At 39.6% G+C, this 25,376-nt stretch overlaps 1 protein-coding gene across 6 annotated transcripts in view; it reads right to left on the reverse strand.

The window, feature by feature from the left end:
* The window catches only part of AFF1 (ALF transcription elongation factor 1), a 206,804-nt gene that overhangs the window by 33,493 nt on the left and 147,935 nt on the right, over positions 1-25,376 (reverse strand). For all 6 annotated transcript variants that reach the window (XM_060012204.1, XM_060012203.1, XM_060012206.1 and 3 more), the window contains 6 exons: positions 22,441-22,485; positions 17,398-17,484; positions 16,432-16,468; positions 12,783-12,834; positions 1,472-1,526; positions 1,308-1,345 (listed from right to left, as the gene is read on the reverse strand). In XM_060012204.1, the coding sequence (XP_059868187.1) occupies positions 1,308-1,345; positions 1,472-1,526; positions 12,783-12,834; positions 16,432-16,468; positions 17,398-17,484; positions 22,441-22,485 (314 nt within the window). The remainder of the gene's footprint in view (positions 1-1,307; positions 1,346-1,471; positions 1,527-12,782; positions 12,835-16,431; positions 16,469-17,397; positions 17,485-22,440; positions 22,486-25,376) is intronic.

Below are 25,376 nucleotides of genomic sequence, written 5' to 3' on the forward strand. Positions count from 1 at the left end.
AAAATTTATTAGATAATAAAGTGACTAGTTGAAACAATTTTAAAACAAACACTATACAAAAACAGAATTTTCCCATGTCAAATTTGTGGTAGCTGAAGAGCTTAAACCAAGTGATGGTCAAAAAGAGATATACTTTCAGTATTATTCCTGCCTCTAATTATCACCCCCCCACACCTTTTTTTTTTCCTTTTATTCCCTCCTCCACTTTTCAGTTAGGTTACTTTGTCATATTTTCTAAGTCGTTACAAACCACCAGGAATTACTGAACAAAATGGGATATAAATAAGCAGAGCTTATGAATCCTTAAGACCTCACATAATTATGCGTGATCTTCCTCCACATTAACTATAACCTCAGCTATATGAGAGCAAGGTTTTTAGTGCTGAGCTTGTCTCAAAATGGATGACCACATCTCAAGGGAGTAAAACAACTACAGGGTAATTTAACTCTTTGTCCACGGAGGACAGGTATTGGTATATTAAATCATTAAATTCAGTACCAGAAGAAATGGTAAATAAAGGTAGTTCACATAGTTTCCATTTCTAAAAACGAAAGCATTACATTTTCTAAAATATGGCTAAGCTGTTTACAAAGTGAAAACAGTGCCATTTTCCATCATACCAAAATGTACTGCAGGTCGTCTTTTTTTTTTTTTTTTTTTTTAATATTTATTCATTTGGCTGCTCGGGTCTTAGTTGCGGCATGCAGGATCTTTAGTTGCAGCGTGTGGGATATTTTAGTTGCAGCATGTGGGATCTAGTTCCCTGACCAGGGATCGAACCCGGGTCCCCTGCATTGGGAGCGTGGAGTCTTAACCACTGGACCACCAGGGAAGTCCCCTGCAGGTCATCTTTTAAAGCAACTGAAACAATTAGAAAATTCATATAACTATGAAGACAGGCACTATGGAAAACAATTACTAGAAATAATTCAGCTTTAATTTTTGAAAACAGAGCAAATCTGTCACTTTCATAAAAACACTGAGCTCTTCAGTGTAACTTTTCAAATACTGGTTACATAATACTGATGAAAGTGATTTAAGCTTATTTTAAATGCTCAAATTTTACACATACAAAACTGACTAAAGATTTAGGTGGACGCAGGGACTCTCTTTCATAGAGTTAACAACCTCTCTAGGGCTGATTTAAGCTTCCAAAATATTAAACAGGTACTTTCTTTTAACTATGATCATCCATCTCCTTCTCCCATGAAGAAGCTATGAAAATACTAAATAAGGCTGTAACTTCCCCATTTGGTAGAAAAAAGCAAACATTTTGTACAGATGGGGAGAAACCCAAACACAGTACCTTGGAGGTGCAGATGCGGACGGAGGCTTCTCTGGGGTCTAGGCATTCACAATAAGGGGAAGAAGGACCAGGAAAAAAACAAAAAAACAGGTTAGGATAAGCGGCTCAGAAATGTTACATGGATTTAAATGAATTCCTGGTACTGTGGGGTGTACGGAACTTACTTGATCGCTGTCACTGTCCTCACTGTCACTGAGCTGAAGGTCATCTTTGAGCATGCTAGAACAGGCAGGGATAGAGACATTGTAGAATTTAAAATAACGTCTAACAACTTCTTTTAGCATGTAAACATAAAAAATATGCTTAATGAAACAAAAGAGGGGTGGGACAGGTATAACTTTTATTTATTCATCAAATGCTTTATTTTCTTGGAAATGTTAAGTTTTACAATTTTAACACAGAAACTAGTTCAGTCCAAACTCCTTATCATTTCAAAACTGAGTCTTTCACACGTTCTGAGCATTAAAAGCAGAACTACAAGTTCTGCAAGTGATTTGTTGCCAGCCCTGAGACTAAGGGTCCCAGGTCCACACAAACAGAAGAAACAACAACAACAAAAATAAATAAAATAGAAAAATATACAATACCCTCAAATTATTTTCTTCTATGGTCTCTAACAACTCGAATAAATGATTAACCATTAAATGAGTTAATACTGGATGAATATCTGTAAAGTACTTAGAACAGTGCCAGGCACTTAAAAAGTGCTATATATGAATTAAATAAATACATAAAAATACAACTGTCACCAAACAGTGCAGTTATGTTACGTTTTTGTCCAAAGACATTATTAATATTGAACTTTTTCACACACACAAATATCTTCTTCTGGGTGCTTGAACACTAATCCGTGAAAAGAGTAGTAATACAAATAATACAGTTGTCTAAAAACTATGTTTAACCTTCCTGCTATCATTCAGGTAAAAATAAAAACTCAGTTCATGTCCACAAAGTTATATTAATACCTCTCTCTAGGCATTCAAGTTTACGATGAACCTAAATATTAAAAGCAAACATTTTCCAATCTGTACTTTGTTTACTCAAATCTTAGCCCCTTCCCTACCCCCTCCCCTTTACTTTTTCATGGAGATATCCAAAATCAAAGGAATGAATCTGTAATTGCTCCCCCCGACATCCCCCAAAATTTACAGGCATGACTCTTTGAGGAAATGTAAGTGAAATTGGAAAAAAAAAAAAAATCTGCTTGAGTATTACTGATGTTCCAAAAACCAAATTATATTAAGAAGTTACAATCCTTCAGTATTTCTAAAAATACCTCTTCAATATTCTGACCAACGATTTTTATTGCAAACCCACTACCTCCCACTAAAGTAAGCAGGCATTATTATTTTGGGAATCCATGGTAAAAATCACTATATTTTCTAATGAAAATAAATGGTAAAACTTGGCTCTTTCAAAAAGACCACCTACATGCAATGTTGTAATTCTGCCAAGGACTTATTTTCACCAACAAATGCACTAAAAACATCTTGTGATAAGTTTCTTTTAAAAAATAAAAACTGTTAGCTACTTGTAAATGTAGATCTTGCTCAACATGTATCTAGCAGAAGCTAAACTATTTTATAAGACACAGCCTTTGGATGTACAACTTGGCGGCAGCAATCTTAATGGTGTACAAGAAGGAGTCACTCAACAGGTTTACTGCTAAAAATGCCTTGGCTGGGATACACACAAGCAAAAGATATATCTTTGGAATAAATGTTAGGTATAATACAACCAGAAAAAACAAATCTGGCAAAGTATATTCCATGTTAACCACCAACAACAAAACCACAGTAAATGGACCTCTTTATTTCTTAGTAACTGGGTTTGTTTTGTATAAAGCTGATTTGCCTTAATTTCCTGAAACAGCAGTGATCATGTAATTCAAACACACTTCCTGTTGCACGCAGCGGACTACTAAATACCTTGTAAGTTGTTTGCTTAGCTATTGAATGCCCAGTTTCCGTACATATACTCTCCTCAAGTGAGAAAGTATATGAGATATGTTCAGTAAGTCAGAAAGTGTATGTTCTGACTTTTAGCTCCACTTGCTCTTAGGGAATGGAAGGGCCCATAAAAATGCTGTCCCAGGGCTTCCCTGGTGGCACAGTGGTTAAGAATCTGCCTGCCAATGCAGGGGACATGGGTTCGAGCCCTGGTCCGGGAAGATCCCACATGCTGCGGAGCACATAAGCCCATGTGCCACAACTACTGAGCCTGCACTCTAAAGCCTGTGAGCCACAACTACTGAACCCATGCACCGCAACTACTGAAGCCCGCACACTCTAGGGCCCGTGTGCCACAACTACTGAGCCCACATGCTGCAACTACTGAAGCCCACACGCCTAGAGCCTGTGCTCCACGAGAAGCCACTGCAATGAGAAGCCCGTGCACTGCAACAAGAAGCCCGTGCCCTGCAACAAAGAGTAGCCCCCACTTGCTGCAACTAGAGAAAGGCTGCATGCAGCAATGAAGACCCAATGCAGCCAAAAAAATAAAGAAAAAATAAAGAAAAAGAAACCCCTTATTCTGAAAATCAAAAAATGGGGCAATTTATTTTAAAAAAACAACAAAAAAACCTTAACCAAGTTTTGTTAATACAGAAAATTAATCATAATTGCCATCACAATTTTTTTTTTTTAAAAAAGGATCTGTATAGTTGGGAAATTTGTAACCTGATGACAGGTAAAGGTTTTATGTTTAAATGGATCAGTTGCTAAAAACCCCCCTACTGTGCCACAAATAATTATATTTGAAGCCAAGCACATCACTAAATTACTACACTATACTTCATATATTATATTCTATATATAATAGACCGGTCTTTCAATGTCGAGATGACAAATTGCAGCACATCTGGGTGAACCCCTTTGCACCCACTAAAAGAGAAGCAAATCTCTTAGATCTAGTCTCATTTATACCAATAAAACCTAGGTCAAGAAACATAAGACCCAAGGGACATACTCAACTGTAAGCTTTTCTGAAGCAGGATCAAGTCATTTTTGTCTTCATATTTTCTTTATCTAGAACTTGGCAGGTACCCTAAGAAGCTGGCTGAATGAACAGCATCTCTTTTGCTGAATAAGTGACAGTACCACATAGCTGTGCCCTTTATGTAATCTGAACTTAACAGGCATTGCTTTTACTCATAACCCCATGGGCTGACTCTGATCAACCCCTCACATTCTAAGGATGAGGAAACAGCTCAGAACAGCCACCTAACTGGCCTAAGATCATGAAGCTGGTATATGCTAGAGCCTGCATGCAAAAGCCATTCCATCAGATACCATCTCCTTGCTCTGGCCAATATAGGACCAGTGGTTAGAAAACCTAACTGAGGGAATGAAATCTAAGTTCCAGAACCCACTGAGAGAAAGACTCTGGTTTAAAAGAAAACAGGAACTATACTGCTGGAATGAAATGAATACACTATTTTTCTTCTATGAAAGTAAATGAACTTTAAACTTTATATACTGTTTAAACTGGTTAAATAACTAATTTCATTTCCAAACTCCAAGCAAACCAGTTATTTCGAAGCATATGGCACCATATGGCTTAGCTTGGCACTGTTCAAAAGGAGACAAATGCTCAGGTAAAGCAACTCTTTGAACTATCATGTAGGTTTCACATTTTACATTGTCAGTTAGGTAAACTTCTTACTTAAAGGTTACAAACAATCCTCAAACCCCTTTGTACAAATGCATTCTTCAGACAGCTGTTCTGCAAAGCTGAAAGAGCTGCACACAGGTTCCGGCAGGCACGCTTCAGCAACTCAGAGCTGTAACCAGTTGTTACTGTGTGAAGACACACCAGACAAGCCTTTATTGCTCTACCATTCCTCCTTCGTACTGGGCTTACCCAAAGCTTCAACTGCCAATATTCTGTAACATCTCAATTCAGAACTCCAAAACTATTTCAATACACTGATTTCTTGGCTTAACGTTTCCTACGATCGGGCCATACCTTTTATTTGGAAAAGAGCAAGTGAAGGCAAGCTCACGGTACTTAACTTGCAGTTAATAGTCACAACCCTGGTATTAGATGTGCTCAAAATGGCAAATAAACTGATACCTACTTTTCAGAAACCACTAATGAGCATGTGAGAACATACTTTCCTTTTTTTTTTTTTTTTTTTTTTTGCGGTACGCGGGCCCCTCACTGCTGTGGCCTCTCCCGTTGTGGAGCACAGGCTCTGGACGTGCAGGCTCAGCGGCCATGGCTCACGGGCCCAGCCGCTCCACGGCATGCGGGATCTTCCCGGACCGGGGCATGAACCCGTGTCCCCTGCATCGACAGGCGGACTCTCAACCACTGCGCCACCAGGGAAGCCTATACTTTCCTTTTTTGATACAGGGCAGAAATAAGGACTGCAAATGCTTTTTGTAGGAGATGATGGGAGGTGATGAGTTAGAAAGAGGGCTCCGCATACAATAAATTTTTAAAAATGAAAAAGCAGACCTTAATCCCTTATAACACAACATAGAAGGGGGACTCTCCAAATGGCGACAGCAGTTGGCAGAATTCAAATTAATGGAGAGACTGTCTACGGGAGATGGTGGACTAACAGCGCAGAGGGAAAAGTGACTTGGTACGTGATTCACTATAGTAAATGACCTAGCAGTTGATAAGGCAAAAATTGCAGCCAAAGGTATAAAAGATTATTTAAACTCCATGGATGAAGTGAAGATTAGAAAAATCACAAGAGTATAAATGAGGGAAAAGTTAAAGTTAATAAATAAGATTAAATCATTAAGTACAATAAATAAGGTACTAGTATAAGATGACATTCTGGACAACTAGAAAGAAAATCTAGAAAAATTATTGCTGAAAATTATATTTCTATTAAACATTGTTTATAGGTATTTAACCAAGTTTATGTGCAATGTTTTTCCTTCTACATTTATCCTGAGTACTTACTATATGCCAGGCCCTGCTCTAGACTTTACAGATACAACTCTAAGCAGACAGAAACCCCTGCTCTTGTGCACTCAGAGTCTAGGGAAGGGAGATAAATAACCAAACTATATTCTTTCTCAATGGGTAAGAAGCCTAGGGAGCGGGAAGTAAGCATAAAAGAGAAAGGATGGGTGTGGGTTGTTCTTCTAGTTAGGGTAGTTAGGGAAGACTGTACTGATAAGGGGATGACATACAAGGAGGGACCTGAAAGGAGGAGGGAGCACAATGCAGGAAATGGGGAGGGTGATTAAGGCATAGAAAAGAGCAAAGAGGCCAATGTGGCCAGAATATCTGTGTGTGTGTGTGTGTGTGTGTGTGTGTGTGTGTATGTGTGTGTGTGTTGGGGGGGTATAGGAGAGGAGGTGGAGAGGTAGGTTATAGAGGGCCTTGGAGGCCTCTGCAGGGTGGATGAAAGGGGTGGGAATGGACGGGGAGAATATGAATTCTTGTGCAAGTAAACAACACCTTGCTGCTTTAGAAACCCAGCAACCCAGAGTGGGGGGAATGTACCAACTGCTTTTAGGGCTAATAAAAACATCTTGCTAAATTTTTCAATCTATGCTTAAATTAATCTGGGGTCACTTACTGTAGTAAATTAGCAGCATGATTAAAAATGAGACTTAAATAGACTCTTAAGGACACCCTTAAAACCATGTTTTCCAGATGCAAATGAATACCTCAAAGCAGTCACTTCCAATAAGAATTACTCCCTAGCAGTTTTCAAATGTCTTCAGAGCCTGTAGCCCATCAAGGCCCTTTAAAGGTGGCAAGTATTATCTGCCTCCCTCTCGTCATTCAGGCTCCAGATCAAATGTCACCTTCTCCGAGGGACCTTTCCTGAGCCTCCCAGAAGTATCAACACCACCCAAAAAAAAAAACAACCCTGCTTCCTCAAGCCTGTCTCTGTCACATCACCTAGTTTGTATTACATGCCACCCGCATTGAGTTACAAGGCATGGAAGACAAGGACTTTGTCTCACTGGCTACTATTTCCCCAAGTACCTAAACCAGCACTGGGCACACAGCGTGTATTTAATAATTATGTACTGAATGGATGAGTGGAAGCAATTTTTGGAAGTATCTCCAAATAGCCTGGCATCCAGCCCAGAGGCCAATATTTATATAACTGGGGTCAAAGCATGTTAAAGAACGATGAGAATGACTTTTCTTATGTAGAACATAAGCAAACCCATTTACGTAACACTTACCTATTATAAACCAGGCACTTGATAAATTTATTCTTCTTGTCCATTTTATTTGACCTTTGGTCTAAGACCAAGTACGGAAGTATATGTTATCCTAAAGGGGTGCTCCCAGAGTAGTTCAAGCCATCATTTAAGAAATATATATAGCTCCAAGAGGAATACTTTGAAGAAGATGATCTTCCAGCACCTTAGCAGTATTTTTATAATTATTTAAAATATGCTTCATTTCATAGCCTCACCAAAATATCCCTTCAATATTATGCAAGTTTCCGGCATAAATTTGTATACAGTGTTAAGTTAAATATTGTCCTGCAAGGGATCCTAGAATATTGTCTCCTAAAGCCAGAACCCCAAGAATTAAACTGACTATTCCAAAAGACTATAATTCTACCATGAAAGGAGGTGATTCTGCATTTGGGAGTTTCAGCATTTTCTAAATATTGATTTAATGTGTCCTAGTAACTATAATTCTGAAATAAGCAGATTAAACATTGCACATAATGACCATTTGTTTGCTTTTACCTAAGCATGAAAATTTCTTCAATATCCAATATTACAAATTCTCATTTCTCCATAGCATGGCTAATAGTAACTCACTAAAAAAAAAAAAAAAAAAAGCTATATTCCTTATTCTCTTTCATTTTACACCTCTACTTTTTCTCTTGAAAACAAACAGAACATTTCCTTCTATATTTAGATTAATAAAATAGTTATGAATACCAATAACTTTGGATTCACAATCACTTGTTAAGTTTGGAGTGAAAATAAAGTGTATCTTTTTCCAGCAATGCCAGATATTTGAGAACTGAGAATTATTATTAACAACAAGATCTCCATTTACATTCTGAGAAGCTGAAGGTTTAATGTAGACCTACAAATGTATTACTGACCAGCCCAAATGTTTGTTACTTGTTTTCAGAAGAGCTGAAGAACTGTTAATAAGGGATAGGGGTATAATCTCAAGGACAAATAATTTTTAAGTTTTGCCCATTAGGGTGAGCTCTGCTACTTCAACCATACATTTATCAGCAAACAGCACTTTAAGTCAGAGCTGTCAATTGAAATAAAGATCCCAGGTAAGACACCTTCATATAGCACTTTTAAAAAAAAATTATAGTTGATTTATAATTGTTAATTTCTGTAGAGCAAAATGATTCAGTTATATATATACACACACACACACACACAGAGTACACATTCTTTTTTATACTCTTTTCCATTATGGTTTATCACAGGATATTGAATATAGTGCCCTGTGCTATACAGTAAGACCTTGTTATTTATCCATTCTATATATACTAGTTTGCATCTCGCACAACTTTTAAAAATAAGACAAAAAGAACTACCTAGAAAAGTAAAAAACTTTTTTCCTTAGGTCAAATATGATTTAAACGAACAAGCAAGGCATTTCTTCAGACTTAATTCTCGGACATTTCAGCTGACACTTGTCCTGATGCGATGATTTTCTACTGCAGTAAACTGATAGATTGGGTCTTCCTTAGTTTTTTTAGCAAGATATTTAAAATAATGCTTTGAGCAAAAGTTGAAAACTCAGGCTCATTAGAAAGGTATCAGACTCTTCCCAGCCTTTATTAACTTTGCACCATTCCGTCTCGTCACACTTCCAGGACAATCCCAATCTTCACATCCAAATACTTCCCTCATTTCAAAAGAAACTTCCCAAGTAAGTAATAAAAATTCCAAATTGCTATAACTGCTAATTTCTGTCTCTTAGTCTAAATAGGTAGTGACGATTTCTGAAGCAAAAATAAGAAACATAAAGGAGGGCACCATCTAGTAAGGACTTGGCAGTTTGGGGCTAGGGTAGGGGATGGGAGGGAGAAGGAAGTTAGCCACAATAATGCCCATCAACTGCTCTATAGTTTCTAAAACATTAACACGTTATCCCTTTTGAGAGGTTGGCAAAAGCACTGCTGACATTAGGACACTGTGTTTGACTGTACAGAAAGGGAACTATCCACAATCACGTGAAGGACGTAATAGCTGTACAGAAAAAGGAAATACTTTGGTACTTTGCCCTGAGAACTCAACAGACCCAAGTCGTGGAAAGGAAGAGGATTCCAAAGCTAGGAGCCCTTAAACCAACATTCCCCACCCACCCACCCACCCCCGCTCAAACTTAGAGGCAAATAGCACTGGATCCCTAGCTTATCACTTCCCTGAGGTACCTGGTAGAAAGAATTCATCATTTGATAATTAACTAGAGCTTCAACTACAGAGATTAAAAGTAACAGATTTAGCACATTTCTTTCACACCTACATCCTCTACGAGCTGGCTAACCGTCCCCTGCCCTCAAGTCTGGACAGATGTGAGAGTTAATACAGACTCTCCACAGTTTATTCTCTAGTGCCAGGCCCCTCTTTTTCCCTTTCATATGTACTGCTCTGCTTCTGTAAGGAGGCCCAAGTACTAGTAACTCTGAAAGAAAAAGCAGTAAGACCTATATGGATTTTTAAAACCGAAGTACAAATGACCCTGTAATTAACATTTTCTTTCCTGACATTCAAAGTGCATTAGACCATCTCCCTGCCACACTATGTGACATTCAAAACAGTTTAACTGCTTGTCAAAGAACCCTAATGCTGACACTAGATCAAATTAACCTTCGAGCACTAAGAGATGTGCCATACTAACTCTGAAACAACGACTGTACTCTACAGATTAATTGGGACACTGCTTTCATCCAAGCTCCATAAAAGTGATTTCTTTTTCCCATAGGTACATTTCATTTTGGCACTTATCAATACCATCAGCCCCACCACACACAACCCTTCGTATCCACCCAGTCTCAGTATTACCTTCTTTTCTCTATCACTCTTGTCCTCTTCACCTGTACTAGGCCCTACTTTCATTCCTTCTCCAAGTTTATTAGGATCAAAATAAATATCCTTTCCTAGGTAATTTTTTTTTTTTAATTTGGTCACACTGCGCAGCCATGCAGGATCTTATTTCCCCAACCAGGGATCGAACCCAGGCCCCAGCAGTGACAGCGCAGAATCCTAACCACTGGACCGCCAGGGAATTCCCTCTAGATAATTTTTTTAAGAGAAATTTTTTTAATTAATTTATTTTATTTTTGGTTGTGTTGATTCTTCGTTGCTACACGCGGGCTTTCTCTAGTTGAGACGTGCGGTGACCACTCTTCATTGCGGGCTTCTCATCGCGGTGGCGTCTCTTGTTGCGGAGCACGGGCTCTAGGCGCGAGGGCTTCAGTAATTGTGGCTCACTGGCTCTAGAACGCAGGCTCAGTAGTTGTGGTGCACAGGGCTTAGTTGCTCCGTGGCATGTGGGATCTTTCCGGATCAAGGCTCGAACCTGTGTCCCCTGCACTGGCAGGCGGATTCTTAACCACTGCGCCACCAGGGAAGTTCCCCCCTCTAGGTAATTTTATATAGGGTAAACCAATAGTTTTTATCTAGAAAACACTACATATGTCACAATATATGAGCATATAAACTTGCAGGCACCTCTGACTTCAATGGTTTAACTCACTTAAATCAGGAGAACCACCCATTTCTCTGAGTAGCAAAATTGTCACAGAAAATGGTCCGAATCCCTATCAACTACCTCGTAGGAAAGCTGATGAAAGTTGGTGTGGGAGGCTGCAGCTTTGGCCTGCCCGGGCCCAGATCAGACCCAGCTGCCTTTCTTCCTCTACACACACTTCCCAGGGACACAGCCACTTCCTCCCTTTGGTGCCACTGCTTCCACCCGCTCATTCCCCAGGGAGCTCCTCCTTTCTGTTCTTATTGCCAAGTGGGATGCTCTCAGCTCCCCTTTCCTTGCTGCCCCCGCCAAAGACCATCAGCCGGGGCCTCTTATGGTCTAAACAGCTTTACTATCAACCATCACAAACAGCACAAGGTGTAAACCCTTGGGGAAGTCACAGAGAGTCCACACAATTATTGTAAGTGTGGTCCTTGGCACCGTCCTGTCTATTCTCCACCAGGCATCAGATAGATTATATTTAGAGGAGGAGGTCATTGGTTAAGCTAAGTCGGTGATTCTAGACTTTCAGAACTCAAGGGTAAAAAAATTTTTTTTAACAAAATGAAAGGGGAAAAAAGAAAAGGCCAAAAAAGAAACAGGCAAAGAATAACATAGGGTTAATTTTTTTTTTCTAGTAAAGGACAATAAAAATAAGCAAAACCTCACCATCAGCCAGAACCACAAATGAAACAGATTTTTATTACACATACAAAAATCCATCCTTCAAACTATAATAAACTTATCTTTTTAAAAAATTTTTTATTTTTTTGTTTTTGGCCGTGCCGCACAGCTTGCGGGATCTTAGTTCCCTGACCAGCGATCAAACCCGTACCCTCCACAGTGAAAGCTCACTGTCCTAACTAACTACTGGACCTCCAGGGAACTCCCAATAAATTTATCTTGTTAACAACAACAACAAATCGTTATTTTTTCTTACTTTGCTGTGGAGATGTGAAAACAATTGCATCAAGGACTTGGCACTTAGGAATAGTGATTTAACCCCGTTCCATATTCAGTCATGGTGAGGAGATAAAAGAACCTCTTTGCTTCAACTGTATAGTTTTTAAAATATTCAGTCCACAGCAACACCCCCTCCCAAAATACACAGAACAAATCCTATGCCTCGAAAATAGAAGAAAGCTGGAGCTTGAACCTGAAATCCTCAGAAACTAGCAACTCTGTGTTAGTAACTGATCAAATACTGAGGAGAGAAAGGCCTCCTCACTTAGTCCCTGAACCACTGCTAGTCATGAAAAGAAAGAAATACTAGTTCAATACCACCAAGAAATGACAAATTGGGTCAAAATGCTGGTTTAAAAATCTTTACTATGTAGTTTCAACTGTTCCAAAAACCCAAAATATATCTGGACTTACTTGGCCTTAATAAAGCACAGCTGGGCAGTAAGACTCACTCTTTATTAGTTAAAACTAGGCCAAAAAAGTGGCAGAAAGTCTGAAATTGTGCACATCCCCCGAAATTTGTTTCCACAAGCTAAAACTATTTAAGACTGAAATTTATAAAGCTAAAACCTTCTATTTTCCACAGTTAATATGTAAACAATGGCTCAAATGCCTTTCTTTTTGAGAAAACTCCTTAGCAAAATCTTAAGGTTCCTAAACCTTCAACAGGAGAATTTAATCCAAATAGAAATGTTGGTCATTTCCTCCCTTTACACTGCAGCAGTATTTTATGAGTCATTACTTGAAAGCAAGGAGGAAAAAAAATCTAAGCAACAGATTTACATGGGAAATTACAGTGTTATATTATAAACTTTTAAGAAAAAAAAGAATTTTACTTACGATGTTCCCTGCTGAGAATTACTGTGGGTTTTTGAAGATGTATCATATTGTTCTGTGAGTGAGGGAAAAATGATCAGAGGAGAACAATGACAAATTCATGAGACCGTTAGCTATAAATTCCTTCTTTTTTTGCTGTCCCCCTACTTTAACCTAAACACTCAGTATACTTAAATTATGTCAACCAGAGTGCTATACACTGCTTATAAAATAACATTTATGTTACGTCTAGAGAGAGGGCTTGCGCAGAACTGGAAAGCCCTAAAATGAGCGAACACACTTTGAAAGCGCCAACCGGCACGCCGACCACACTGCCATGGGCAGGAGACTCTCCTTGCTGTCAGCTGGCGGGGCTCCCTTGTGGAAGCACTAGGATGGGGCTGCAGTCACCCTCACCTGGTTTCACGTCACATATCTATCCGTGATTTGCTAGCACTCTCTTTTATAGACTCTGTCCTTGGCCCACTGTGCTCCCACCCATCCCCCCACTATTCAACAGCCCCCATTCGTTTATTCAACTGCTATTTACCAACTGCCTATTAGACACCAACATGTTCAAGGCATCTGACCCCGTCCTCGATGAGTGTACAGCTGACTGAGGGACATCAAACAGGCACGTGTTATCTACAACCCTAGGCAATGCAAAATCAGCACGAAAATCAATCATCTAAATGAACTGTCCCAGGAATCTACAGATTGGTCACTCTGTTGGTCATGACAAAAGGCGGCAAATTAGAAAAGAAACAAAATTAATTGTGTCACAAAGGATAGGTGAGATTTTGACAGAATGACTGCTGGCAAGAGGGAGATGAGGGTGGGGAAGGCCTTCAGGCAGAAGAGACAGTGAGCGAAGGTTGAACATGGGAGGAGTTGAAATGGTACAGATTATGAGAAGGGAAGGCTGGGGTGCAGAATGTGTGGTGGGCAGCATGGGGGGACCAGGGAAGTCAGATTTTAGAGGGCTCTGAGTGCCACAATAGGATGTTAAAACTTCAGTTGTCAGGGAATGAGACATCTCCAAAGCACGATGCAGCTATTCCTCAGAAAGATTAACCTGTGGGTGCTACCTGATGTAACCTAGAAAGGAATGGGAAATGTTAAGTGTGGAGGCTGCAGACCAGCTGGGAGGCTGTGTTTGTCTAGGCCTGAGGTAATACGGACCTGAAGCAGAAGGGGAATGGAAATACGGGTGCCTTTCAGACAGGGGTGAGGAGAGTGACCACTAATGTCATGTGGAGGCCCTTGAATATTTGCAATTAAACGCTTTATCCTCATGGTGGCAGCAGCTCTTATATGATATTTTTAAATTGCTTGCCCTTCTGGCTAGCAAGCTAGGGCTGGCACTACAAATTAGAGGGGCTAAAGTACATTCACATGTACTCCTACACAGTCATCTTGACCCGGTCCTAAGCTCAACAAGGCTCTGGTAATCCTTAGGCAGCCGTGTTTTTTGCACATGCGAACATAAATACTGGGACATACAAGTAAAATCCCTATACTTCATTCTCTACAGACTGTCAGCTGGCGGGGCTCCCTTGTAGAAGCACTAGGATGGGGCTGCAGTCACCCTCACCTGGTTTCACGTCACATATCTATTCGTGATTTGCTAGCACTCTCTTTTATAGACTCTGTCCTTGGCCCACTGTGCTCCCACCCATCCCCCCACTATTCAACAGCCCCCATTCGTTTATTCAAAAAACCACAATTTTTCGAGAAATTTGAATTATCTTGCTGGGCATACTTTGAGAAATATATGTCACACTCCACGTTTCTGAAAGCTTTATCTGCACACACTCCATTCCTTCTTCATCCAACATACAACAACCAGACCCCTCCAGGATCCAACTAGGCCCCCCAAAGGCCACATTCTCACAGAGGTAAAAAGGGTTTCCAGCAGCAGCATAAAAGACCCCAAGGTAAGCATCTGCTGAGCCAAGACCTACAGGAGACCTGCCAGTGTCTGAAAACTTCTCATCAGGGCAAGGAGGAATCAGCCTACACTATTCCACAGGCCTGGAGGGCCACCACCCCTGGCGAAGAAAGTGCTTACCAGCTCATGTTCAACTATATTTTGCTAAAAGGAGAAATCAGACAGTTTAAAGGATTACAGGGTCTTTCTAAACCAGGAGGTAGCAATCATGCAAGCTGTAAGTAATTCAGTGGAAGGCATATAATCTGCATGACTGGCAGCCCTAGCAAATTTGGGGGTGGGGTGAAGGGCAAGAGGTAAAGGAACGCACAGCAATCCTGCCCACAGCTGAGCTGGTGACCCACCTGCAGACTTATGCCACTTCACCCGTTATCTATCTTTGGATAGGCTGCCAAGATGTTGAGAAAAAAAGATTTCCCAGTCTCCCCAATACTGTGCAAGATGATCAGGCTTATCTCTCCGCATTTGGGGGAAATTTATTTACTTTTATTATTATTATTTATTTTTGGCCACATCACACAGCATACAGGATCTTCATTCCCTGACCAGGGATCGAACATGTGCCTCCTGCAGTGGAAGCACGGAGTCTTAACCATTGGACTGCCAGGGAAGTCTCTGGGGGAAATTAGTTAGGAGTTATTTGCAAAGTCTTATTCAGTACTTCTAGAGCAGGGGGCAGCAAACATTTTCTGTAAAGGTCTGATAGTAAATATTTTAGACTTTGCATGCCATACCTTGTGGCATAATAATAAATGAATGAGCACAGCTGTGTCCTAATAAAACCTTCTTTACAAAAACTAGCTGTACAACAGATTTGACTCTCAGGCTATAGTGTGCCTATCCCTGTTCTAGAGGAAGATTATTTCATTTCTTGTTTTTCTCATCTTTTTTACTCTCCTCATATCCTTGCAATTTAAACAACAGGATAATCAAGGGAAAAACACAAGTGAGGAAAAAGACTAAGGTGGAGATATTTCAAGAAGAGTCACCTCTATGGAATATCTATGAGCAATCTTCTCCCAACACATATATGCACACCACGCACCCTACTTTGGTCTCCCTATCCTTTGAAGACTAACACTTCGTAACTTGGGCACTCACCATATGTTGATGAACTAAATGATTGCAAAGACACGAGTCATTTTTGTAAGGCCTGAAATGCCTTGCATGTAGTTGGAACACAAAGAATTTAATGAACCGAGAGGTTACTGATAAAGAGAAAGGCTGGATCCAGTTAGCTTTCTTCTGTTTCCCACTGAATTCTCAAGTATTTACAATCCATTAAAAGGAACCAAAAAAAGAATTACACGACAAATACATATAGAAGGTCTAGAGAAACTATGTGCTCTCTTCCTTATAAAAATTTCTTGGTTTTGTTTAAAATAAATACAAGAAACACACAAAATACCCCAATCTATTCTTATATACAATTCCTGAGTAACAGTGCATTTAGAGTCACTCTCAAGATATTTATCATATGTGAGGTAATACCAAATTATATTTTATTTGTTAGGTACTTTACTAAGACATCTTCGTTAACTCTTTGCAATAATCTGAAACTCCACCTAAAGAACAGCTTTATGTTTGCCCTTCCTTCCTATTCTTTAACCGTAGGAAGCCTTCATCTCTGCTGGAGCATTTTTCATTAATGTTTTCTACATTAAAACAGTAAAAACATGCTTTGTTCTCCAATGCAATAATCAGTTCCACATATTTACTTACTTTGGTTTAGGGTTGCAGAACTGATATGCTGAGAATCCTAGAAAGAAAAATAAAAATCTCTAGTTAATAAAATATTAAGGTTTATAAATCCAAGGTTGCATCACTGTTAAATCTGATAAATATTGATACATCTAATTTTTAATAAAATAGGTTGCATTGCTTCTGTTGTTTCCTAAAGTTTATTCTTCCTTTGGTGTCAAGGATTTTCAACACAAAGTATAATGTTTTACCTTAAAATCAATAATAATAAATTACATTTTTTGAGAAAAAAACTATCATTAGAAAATATGTAAAGTATCTAACATGGTAAATTCTGGTTTGGGTAGATAAAACCTCAATGACATCATGGAAAAGGAGAGTGATAATATATTAACAATGTGCATGTGTAACAGGCTGGACTGAACACAGATCTGAAGGTGATATTTCTATATTCTGAATGTTATCCAAAAGTAGAAAAGGCGAGGTGACAGTGTTGTTAATATACTGTTCACAAATACTTTAACAGAAATGTGCGAGTAGGCAGTTCACCTTGCTATTAAAACCATCACGAATGCAGCTGATTGCATTAAACTTTAAGAAAATGTAGGAGGTATGACAAGTGTAAATGTGTATCTGTAACGTATCTAAGTCCTGAACTAGGAAGCAGACACCCTACCTCACTTAATTCTCCTGCACCTCCATGTCCCTCTTCTAAGGTAAAGAACCTCAAAAATGAATTTATTGTAAAGTCCTGAATACTTTCATAAGCTACAAAACCCTATACAAATGTAAGATGTTCTTACTGACATAATTGGAGAGTGAAGTATTTGAAAGCATTAGGAAGCACTTTAGTAGCTAAATTAATTGCAATATTAACCTAATCTCTAAAGAGTTCAACAAATACTACTTGATTAATCTGGCACACAGCGATACTTCACACTTGTCACTGGTGTGGATGCAGTGCCTGCTAGACTTGTAAGGAATTACCTTTGCGGGAAAAGGAAATTTGGAGGGCTCAGCTGTACTAGGCGTGTGTATTGCTGTCAAAGGAGGAGGCCATGAATGGGTCATTTCCTGGAAAGAGATTTGGAATGGGAAGAAAAGGTAAATTATAAATAGAACATTTATTGCTATTTAAGTTAACTTTTTAAACTGAATGTAGAGTGGAGTGATGGTAAATGAAAAGTGAAATCTTAAAAGTTATTTCATTTACTTTTTAAAAAAGCTCCTACTTGGTGGGCTATGTTCAAAAGCTGAAGCTCTCCAACAAACAGAACTGAAAAGAAATCAGTTCGAAGCAGAAAAACAAGAGCATAGAACAGGAATGGTCTTAACACTCTGAGCAGCATGAAGCATAAAAACGGTAGTAGGTATTACCAGAGTTTGTGTAACTATGAAAACTCAGTCCTGTCTCAATGCTTTCTTTCTCTCTCAGCTTCTTTATTGCATTTCCTGGAATTATTTAAGTTCAAAGGAAGAAGAACTTTCCTGTTTGACTTAAGCAAACAAGTAATTCAGGTCACTTGTTCCACTTGGGAGAGTTTTAATGGATTTGACCCTTCCCTGATACACATTATTAGTACATAAGAACTTTTGCAGAGAAGGCCTTAAAAAGTGACCGTCCCTTTTCATTAACAGAAGTTTCATTTCTATTCACTGTTTTCATGGAAGCAAGATTTCTATATCTTCCCAATTAATATATTTATCTTGACATGAGTTCTTTTTTCTAAGCACATTCACTTGCTGGAAAACAAAATGTCATATTAAAGGTGTCTAATCGCAAATAGGCACACGCACACACACTTTGTTGAAGAGCTAAAATGGCACTGGAGATTAACGTCAGCCCCTTCCTTTTACAGCTGAGAAAAACAAGGTCTAAAATGACAGGATCAGGTCCCCCAGGAAGCCAATGGCTGAAAGAACAGGAAATGGCCCCTTTGCGTTGGAGTCTGAGAGAAAGAAGTCCATCCCCACGTGTGTCAGACCTGCCAGGCAAACTGGCTTAAGATTGACAAGCAACCCTCCATCAGCACACTGGGGACCCCAGATAACACTATGTTACCTCACCTGTACAACACACTGTGTTTTTTTTTTTTAACATCTTTATTGGAGTATAATTGCTTTACAATGGTGTGTTAGTTTCTGCTTTATAACAAAGTGAATCAGTTATACATATACATATATCCCCATATCTCTTCCGTCTTGCATCTCCCTCCCTCCCACCCTCCCTATCCCACCTCTGGAGGTAGTCACAAAGCACCGAGCTGATATCCCTGTGCTATGCAGCTGCTTCCCACTAGCTATCTATTTTACATTACACACTATGCTTTTTTCCAAGTGCTGACCAACCTCTCCATCACCACAGAAATGCCATCTGATCCTTGCAACAACTGGAGATGGAGCTGGGCAAGCATCCCCATTCCCCACCTCTGCGCACATCTTCCCTGCCCTTCCCCACAGCCGCCCTCCGGGTTGCTAGAACCTCAGAACAGACAGAAATGACCTGGCACAGTGACAAGCAAAGTAACCAATGCTGGCTCGAGTAATTTTTGTTAAAGGTGATATCATGCCCTTGCTCACTTGACTAACCATCTTTTGTTCAGTACAAAAGAGGAATTCTATACTAAAGTATAATGGAAAGAGTAGCAGCTCTGGAGCCAGGGACCCAGATTGGATCTTAACTCTGACCCTGCTGGTCAGGTCCGCCTGAGGAGTTTGAGCTCTCTGAGCCTTAGTTCTCAGGAAGAGGTGGATGAAGACCACTTATTTTTCAGAGCATAAAGTGCTGGAATACACGGTCAGAGAAAGCACTTAAAAAATTAAAAGCCTAGTTTTTAAAGAATTTTAATACTGCACCAAAGAGTTTCCTGTTGTTTTATTTATTTGACTATATTCTAAGGTATGGGACCATGAGAACATTATGATGTAAAAACTTGTAGTAATTGCAAAGGTGTCTGAAAGTATCATCCTTCTGTCTTCCAAGAATTTCTTTATAGAATCCCAATGGTGTCTATGACTTTTAGTCACCAATGATTCCCAGGAAATATCTATTGTACTCTCAATGCCTAAGGCTGCCCCGGCTATTAAATTAGGCAGTTGGAAAGTGCATAAACTCTTTCAGGCCTTAAGTGGTTTGCTGATAGTGTGAAAGAATTTATACACTTCCCTAAATGCTCAGCTTACTAGGGGAAGTTAGGCCTTACGAGAATTGGGGCCATAAGGAGAGGAGGGTGCCCAGAATTGCAGGGCCCTGAATTCACTCCCTACTTTAACAATGACTTATCACGTGAATGGGGGTAAGTCACTTAGCACCTGCTTCACTCCTGGCCTTCCAGGTGCCACAGCTGCTATCTCCTCCCCACTCTCCACCCTGCTCATTTTGCTCTAGACACTCTGTCTAGTTATCGCTGTTTTTCTAATACACCAACCTGTTCCCACCTCGAGGCTTCTGCACTTTCCTCTGCCTTTTCCTCCAATCACTTGCCTGCTATATGACTCATAGTGCTTATCAACAACTGACATTTTATTATATATTTATCTTCCCCACTACGGTCTCCACAAGAGGAAGGACTCTTATTCACACGGCACCCCAGTGCCTAGAAAAGTATATGCATCTTCACGGGTATTTGCTGAATAAATGAACATTCCAGTGACACTGGTACAACGAGTGGTACAATGCTACCACTCGTTGTACCAGTGTCACTGGAATGTTGCACTGAGATAATGTCTACAAGCACTGCATTAACTGCCCCAAAAGGCTGTCCAGGCTGTAGAAAACCTGAGCCGTTTCCATACACCCACTGAGGGCACCACCCCCATCTGGACCCTTGTGCATGACCAATTTCCTGGTTGCTGGTAGTGTTGCCTGCTACCTTCTTACCCTGCCAGTCTGCACAAGTCACAGGCCACCAATGCCCCTTCAGTAAAACACTGAGACTCTTAACATTTCCACCAGAGAACCAAACACTACCGTCTATGATTGATTTTCTCCTTTAGGGAACTATTTACTGCTTCTATTGCCCATCAGAAAGATCTGTGTTAGGATTCCTGGCAATCTTCATAAATTACTGGTAGGAGATAAGAACAGGAACCACGAGGCAGAGGGAAGTATCTGGATCTACATCAGAGAGTGAGAGCTGGATTTGACCCTAGAGTCATCTACTATCTACCAGCCCAGGGCCTTCATTTTACCCGTGAGGAAACTGAAGTCCAAGGAGTACATGCGACTTAACTGAGGCCCCAAAAGAGAAGAGAAGGGGACAGATTCTAAGTCTCCACAAAGCAGAGACCCATGCCCCTCTTCAGTCCAGGACATCCTGCGATTTACTCTCTCTCTTTAAGACTTCCAAGTGAAAACACTCACCTGTGGCTCGCATTAACCATCGACTTTCAAGCATTTCCAGGTAAGCAAGAACTCATTAAAGTGATGTTGGCTGAGAGGGGAGGGAGGATGGACGAGTTTATTAAATTAAAAATGCTTGCCTGATGTTCTAATACTATCACCTTACATAAAGGACTCAACAAGTCATATATTAACACACATCAAAACATTAACAGAAGCATTTGACACATGCAGGAGACAACTAATCTACATTGTTGCATTTACTTTTGAAATAACCATGGAACAAATCACACACAATTTCAGAGAAAATGCTAAGGCTATTATTTCATAACTAAGTCGTTTGTTTCTTTTATGACTCATCTTACCAAAGAATTTCAGAAATACCAGAGGCAGAGGATAAAACAAAAGCTTGATCAAGATATCTTATTATTAATCTTACTTGCTGGTTGGCAAAAATTTCTCATTTTCAGCAATTCAAAGTATGTTTCCTTAGAGGTATTTCTTTCTTAGAAAACTCTAACTACAAAAGTAGGATACCGAAGATTGTAAGACAAAAATAATGGAACTGTTTTCCAAACATCTGGCTAGATACCACCTTTGTCAAAAATTGCACAAATGAGAAGGTAACCGATATACTTAATTACTGGTTTCAGCACCACCTCACTTAATACTTTGCAATGAAAACTTAAAGGAAAAAATTGGGTAAGCATATTTTGAGGAAAAAGTATGCAGTGGGGATAAAAATTAATAGGTACATGTGTCATATCTCTCCTACTTCCAAAAAAAACAGAAAACAAAAATCAGAAACCTTATAGCAAAAGGTAAAGTAAGAGTATCATTAAAAGTGACATGGAAGAAAATTAAGAGCCACAGAGGAGGAATGAGAAATAAACAAAGCTCTCAGTCATTACAATTACTGTATTTGAGCATTAAATTTAGCTCTAGATTTCCTGGAAGTTAAAGCCAAAATGGGACACATAACAGTTTACATAATTCTTCTCTGATAAAAAGAAAGCAAGCCAGTTCATCAGGAGAATTTATTTATTTTCCTGGAACTGAATTCTAAAAGGAATCTGTCATCCTCGTGCAAGGAAAACTGAACAAATGGATAATGGATTCAATGATGTATTTGTAGAAGCAGCACAAATGTTCCTGGCATGGTCTCAATCAACAAGAGCAAAAAATAACCCTTTCAAGGTAGGTGTAAAGATGTCCATTTACTTTCTACTATTTTTCTTTTTATCCCTTTAAAAATTCATGGTCTCACTGACGATAAGGCCAAACATATAAAGTGTCACCTATAAAACACCAAGAGGTGAAAACCAAGCACTACTTAACCCCTGGTGCCCCCTGCTGCAGCAACACAGGGCATCTACTCTCTGGGAGGTGAGCAATTCTCCAGGGTCTCTACAGACAGCCAGAAAAGCTTAAGGGAGATGTCATAAGACTCTGGTCCAAATGCCTCGCAGTTTGTAGACTTCATTTCAATTAAAATCTGTCAGATAGTTCAATAATGTCCTAAGACTCCCTTTGTTGTTATTCTGGTTTATTTTGCTTTGGGAGGTATGAGGGGAGAAACTGTTTAAAGGAGTTCAGAATGGCAACTGTTCATTGAAGTCAAAGAAAATGAATATATGTCTGCCTACTTAAGTATTTCTTCAAGCCAGAAATAATAACAATAAGCTCACCTTCAGAATCTCTTCAACACAATGGACTTCACTGGAGTAGGTCTGCTGAACAGGAAAAGCAAGAAAAAGATTAGCACACAAACAAAAAACAACTAGAATGCTGGTATTAATTAATACAGCAACACTCTTGTAAGTAGAATCACCTCAGGGCCCACCTCTTACGAGCTAAATAGGAGAAACTTCACCTTCTGGATGAAATAAAACCAGAGAGATTAACCTGACCTAATCGTGCAGGAAAGGTTTCTGCTGGAGACAATGACAGACGAATTATGACCCTTAGGTCAAAAGCTTCTGGTAGAAAATATGTATATTAAAGACAATTAGTACATTAGTAAATCTAGGGGAATAACAGATATAACAAAAGTGAAGGTGGTGTTAGTTTGCTGCTTTATAGCAACATCTGTCCAGTGAGCCAAGCTACGTGAACATGAAGGTGGCAATCACTCTGAACATCTTACTGAGCCCACAGGAAGGAGGCCAGCATCCTATCAAGGATAGATTTTATGGTAATATTATGGTAATATTCTAAAATATTAGAAATTTTACCTGCCAAAAATTCATTTTAAATTCTAGCCCTACTTGAAGTCAGCATTTCCATCTTATGCGCGCGCGCGCGCGCGCACACACACACACACACACACACACCACACACACACACACACACAATAGTTCTCCAGAGACAGACCCTAGGGAGAGAGGAGATTACCTAGGGTCTTAAAGGAAAGATCACCTTGCTTATCCCCAGCTAAACAAATGACAGCTGCTGTTGTTAGTATCACAACCATAGTTTCTAGGAAATGTCATTTTATAGTCTTTACATTTTTAAGTACAAAAAAAATGGAAAAGTAAAATCTTTTTTAAAAAAAATCACTTTTCCTTAACTAGAGATATGGAACAAATCCCCTGACTTCACAATTTTTAATGGAATATCAGCTTTCGCTGTGTGTCAATTCATGAGCCAAGTGCCCTGGGCAACTCCTGTACAACACACCCCTCCCATTACTGCCCCTGCTGTGAAGAAAGCACTGTTCTTCCCAGTCAGTTGGTCCAATACTTGCCTCACAGCCAGAGTGTAGATGGAAAAGGGTTCTTTTCAGGGTTCTCATCTCTAATTTGGGTGTAATTTAATACAGCATTGGTTGTTAATTCCTGATCTAGGGTTTATTAATCCACCATTTCCCTCATTCCAGTTTCTTTAAGGAAAAGGGAAAAGAGCATACAGCATTCATACTCTCCTGGAATTGAATCTAATGGACACGACAAAATTCAGATGCAATTTGACCTGCCTAGGTCTGGTTTTAAAACATGTAAATTTCATGGAGATGATTTTATTGAAATGTTTGCAGTTTGCTATTTTTGAGTTAGGGTCTGGAAGTTAGGAGGTATAACCAAAGAATCAAGGGTATCCCCTTTCTCTGCTGGCCCTACTGGACCTGCCTTTATGCATTATGCATGTCAACAACAGGACCTGCTTACCCAATTTTTGTTTTTCAAGACTATTAAAGAATGCCTAAAAACTGGACCAAATATTATAGCACAAATGTCAGAAACAATGAATGCTGTTTTGACCTGCGGGTAAAATGTAATTATATCCTACGGTTTTAATCTTTCACACGCGTCATTAGGAACAACAACAATTAGGAGTTGAAAGTTAATCAACAGAACAGAGCATATGACTCCTGACTCTGGTTAAATAGTCCCCTCATCCTATCTGCTGCTGGAATGAGAATGAGAATCCAGTTAAAATATCTGGCAGTCGTGGGGGGACGGGGTTAGGGGAGGGATGGAGTGGGATGCTGGGATTGGAAGATATAATAAGCTTTGATATACAGAATGGATAAACAACAAGGTCCTACTGTATAGCACAGAGACCTATATTCAATATCCTATGATAAACCATAAGGGAAAAGAATATTTAAAAAAAGAATGTGTATGTATGTACAACTGAATCACTTTGCTGTACAGCAGAATTAACACAACATTGTAAATCAGCTATGCTTCAATTTAAAAAATTTTTGAGGGACTTCCCTGGTGGCGCAGTGGTTAAGAATCCGCCTGCCACTGAACCTATGGGGGACATAGGTTCGATCCCTGGTCCAGGAGGATCCCACATGCTGCGGAGCAACTGAGCCTGCAAGCCACAACTACTGAGGCTGCGTGCCACAACTACTGAGGCCTGCGCGCCTAGAGCCTGCGCTCCGCAACGGGAGAGGCCACTGCAATGAGAAGCCCGAGCACCGCAACGAAGAGTAGCCCCCGCTCGCTGCAACTAGAGAAAGCCCGCGCGCAGCACGGAAGACCCAATGCAGCCAAAAAAAAAAAAAAAAAAAAATGGCAATCAACGAAACAGTGAGTCACAGTTGAAATGAGGGCAAAAAAGATTTGCCCACTGCTTCCAAAAGAATGGAGTCAGGAAGCTACAACTTCAGGACATTCAAAGACTTTTTGATCTTCATTACTACTCAAGCCATCAACCCTTAGCCAAGACGTTTTATGTCACTAAAAGATTCATTTTTTTCCCTAAAATTTTATTACATGAGATGAACCAGGACTGAAGAAATTTTTTCCAAAGATTATTGTTTATTGGTATCAGGGTAAGATAAATATTGCTCAACAGTCACCATTTAACCCGTTTAAATTTCTAACTAAAGTCTAAGGCTCAAGCATTAATTGGTTAATGTACTGTGAATCTTCTTATCAGGTCCATTATGAAAGTGGGAGTATTTCAAAGGGGTGTCAGAAGTCCATTCCAAATACATGAGGATATATCATATGTAAAGATCTCCATGCAGCAGTTTATAATGGCAAATAACTGGAAATGATCATAAAACAACGTAAATGTGTGTACTTGCATGGAAAGATGCTCAAGGTATTTTCAACTTTTTCTTTGGAAAGAACTTCACACTTACAGAAAAATAATAAAACAGTAAAAGAAA

This window comes from Delphinus delphis, chromosome 5 (genome assembly GCF_949987515.2).
Source record: "Delphinus delphis chromosome 5, mDelDel1.2, whole genome shotgun sequence".
Classification (NCBI taxonomy): Eukaryota; Metazoa; Chordata; class Mammalia; order Artiodactyla; family Delphinidae; genus Delphinus; species Delphinus delphis.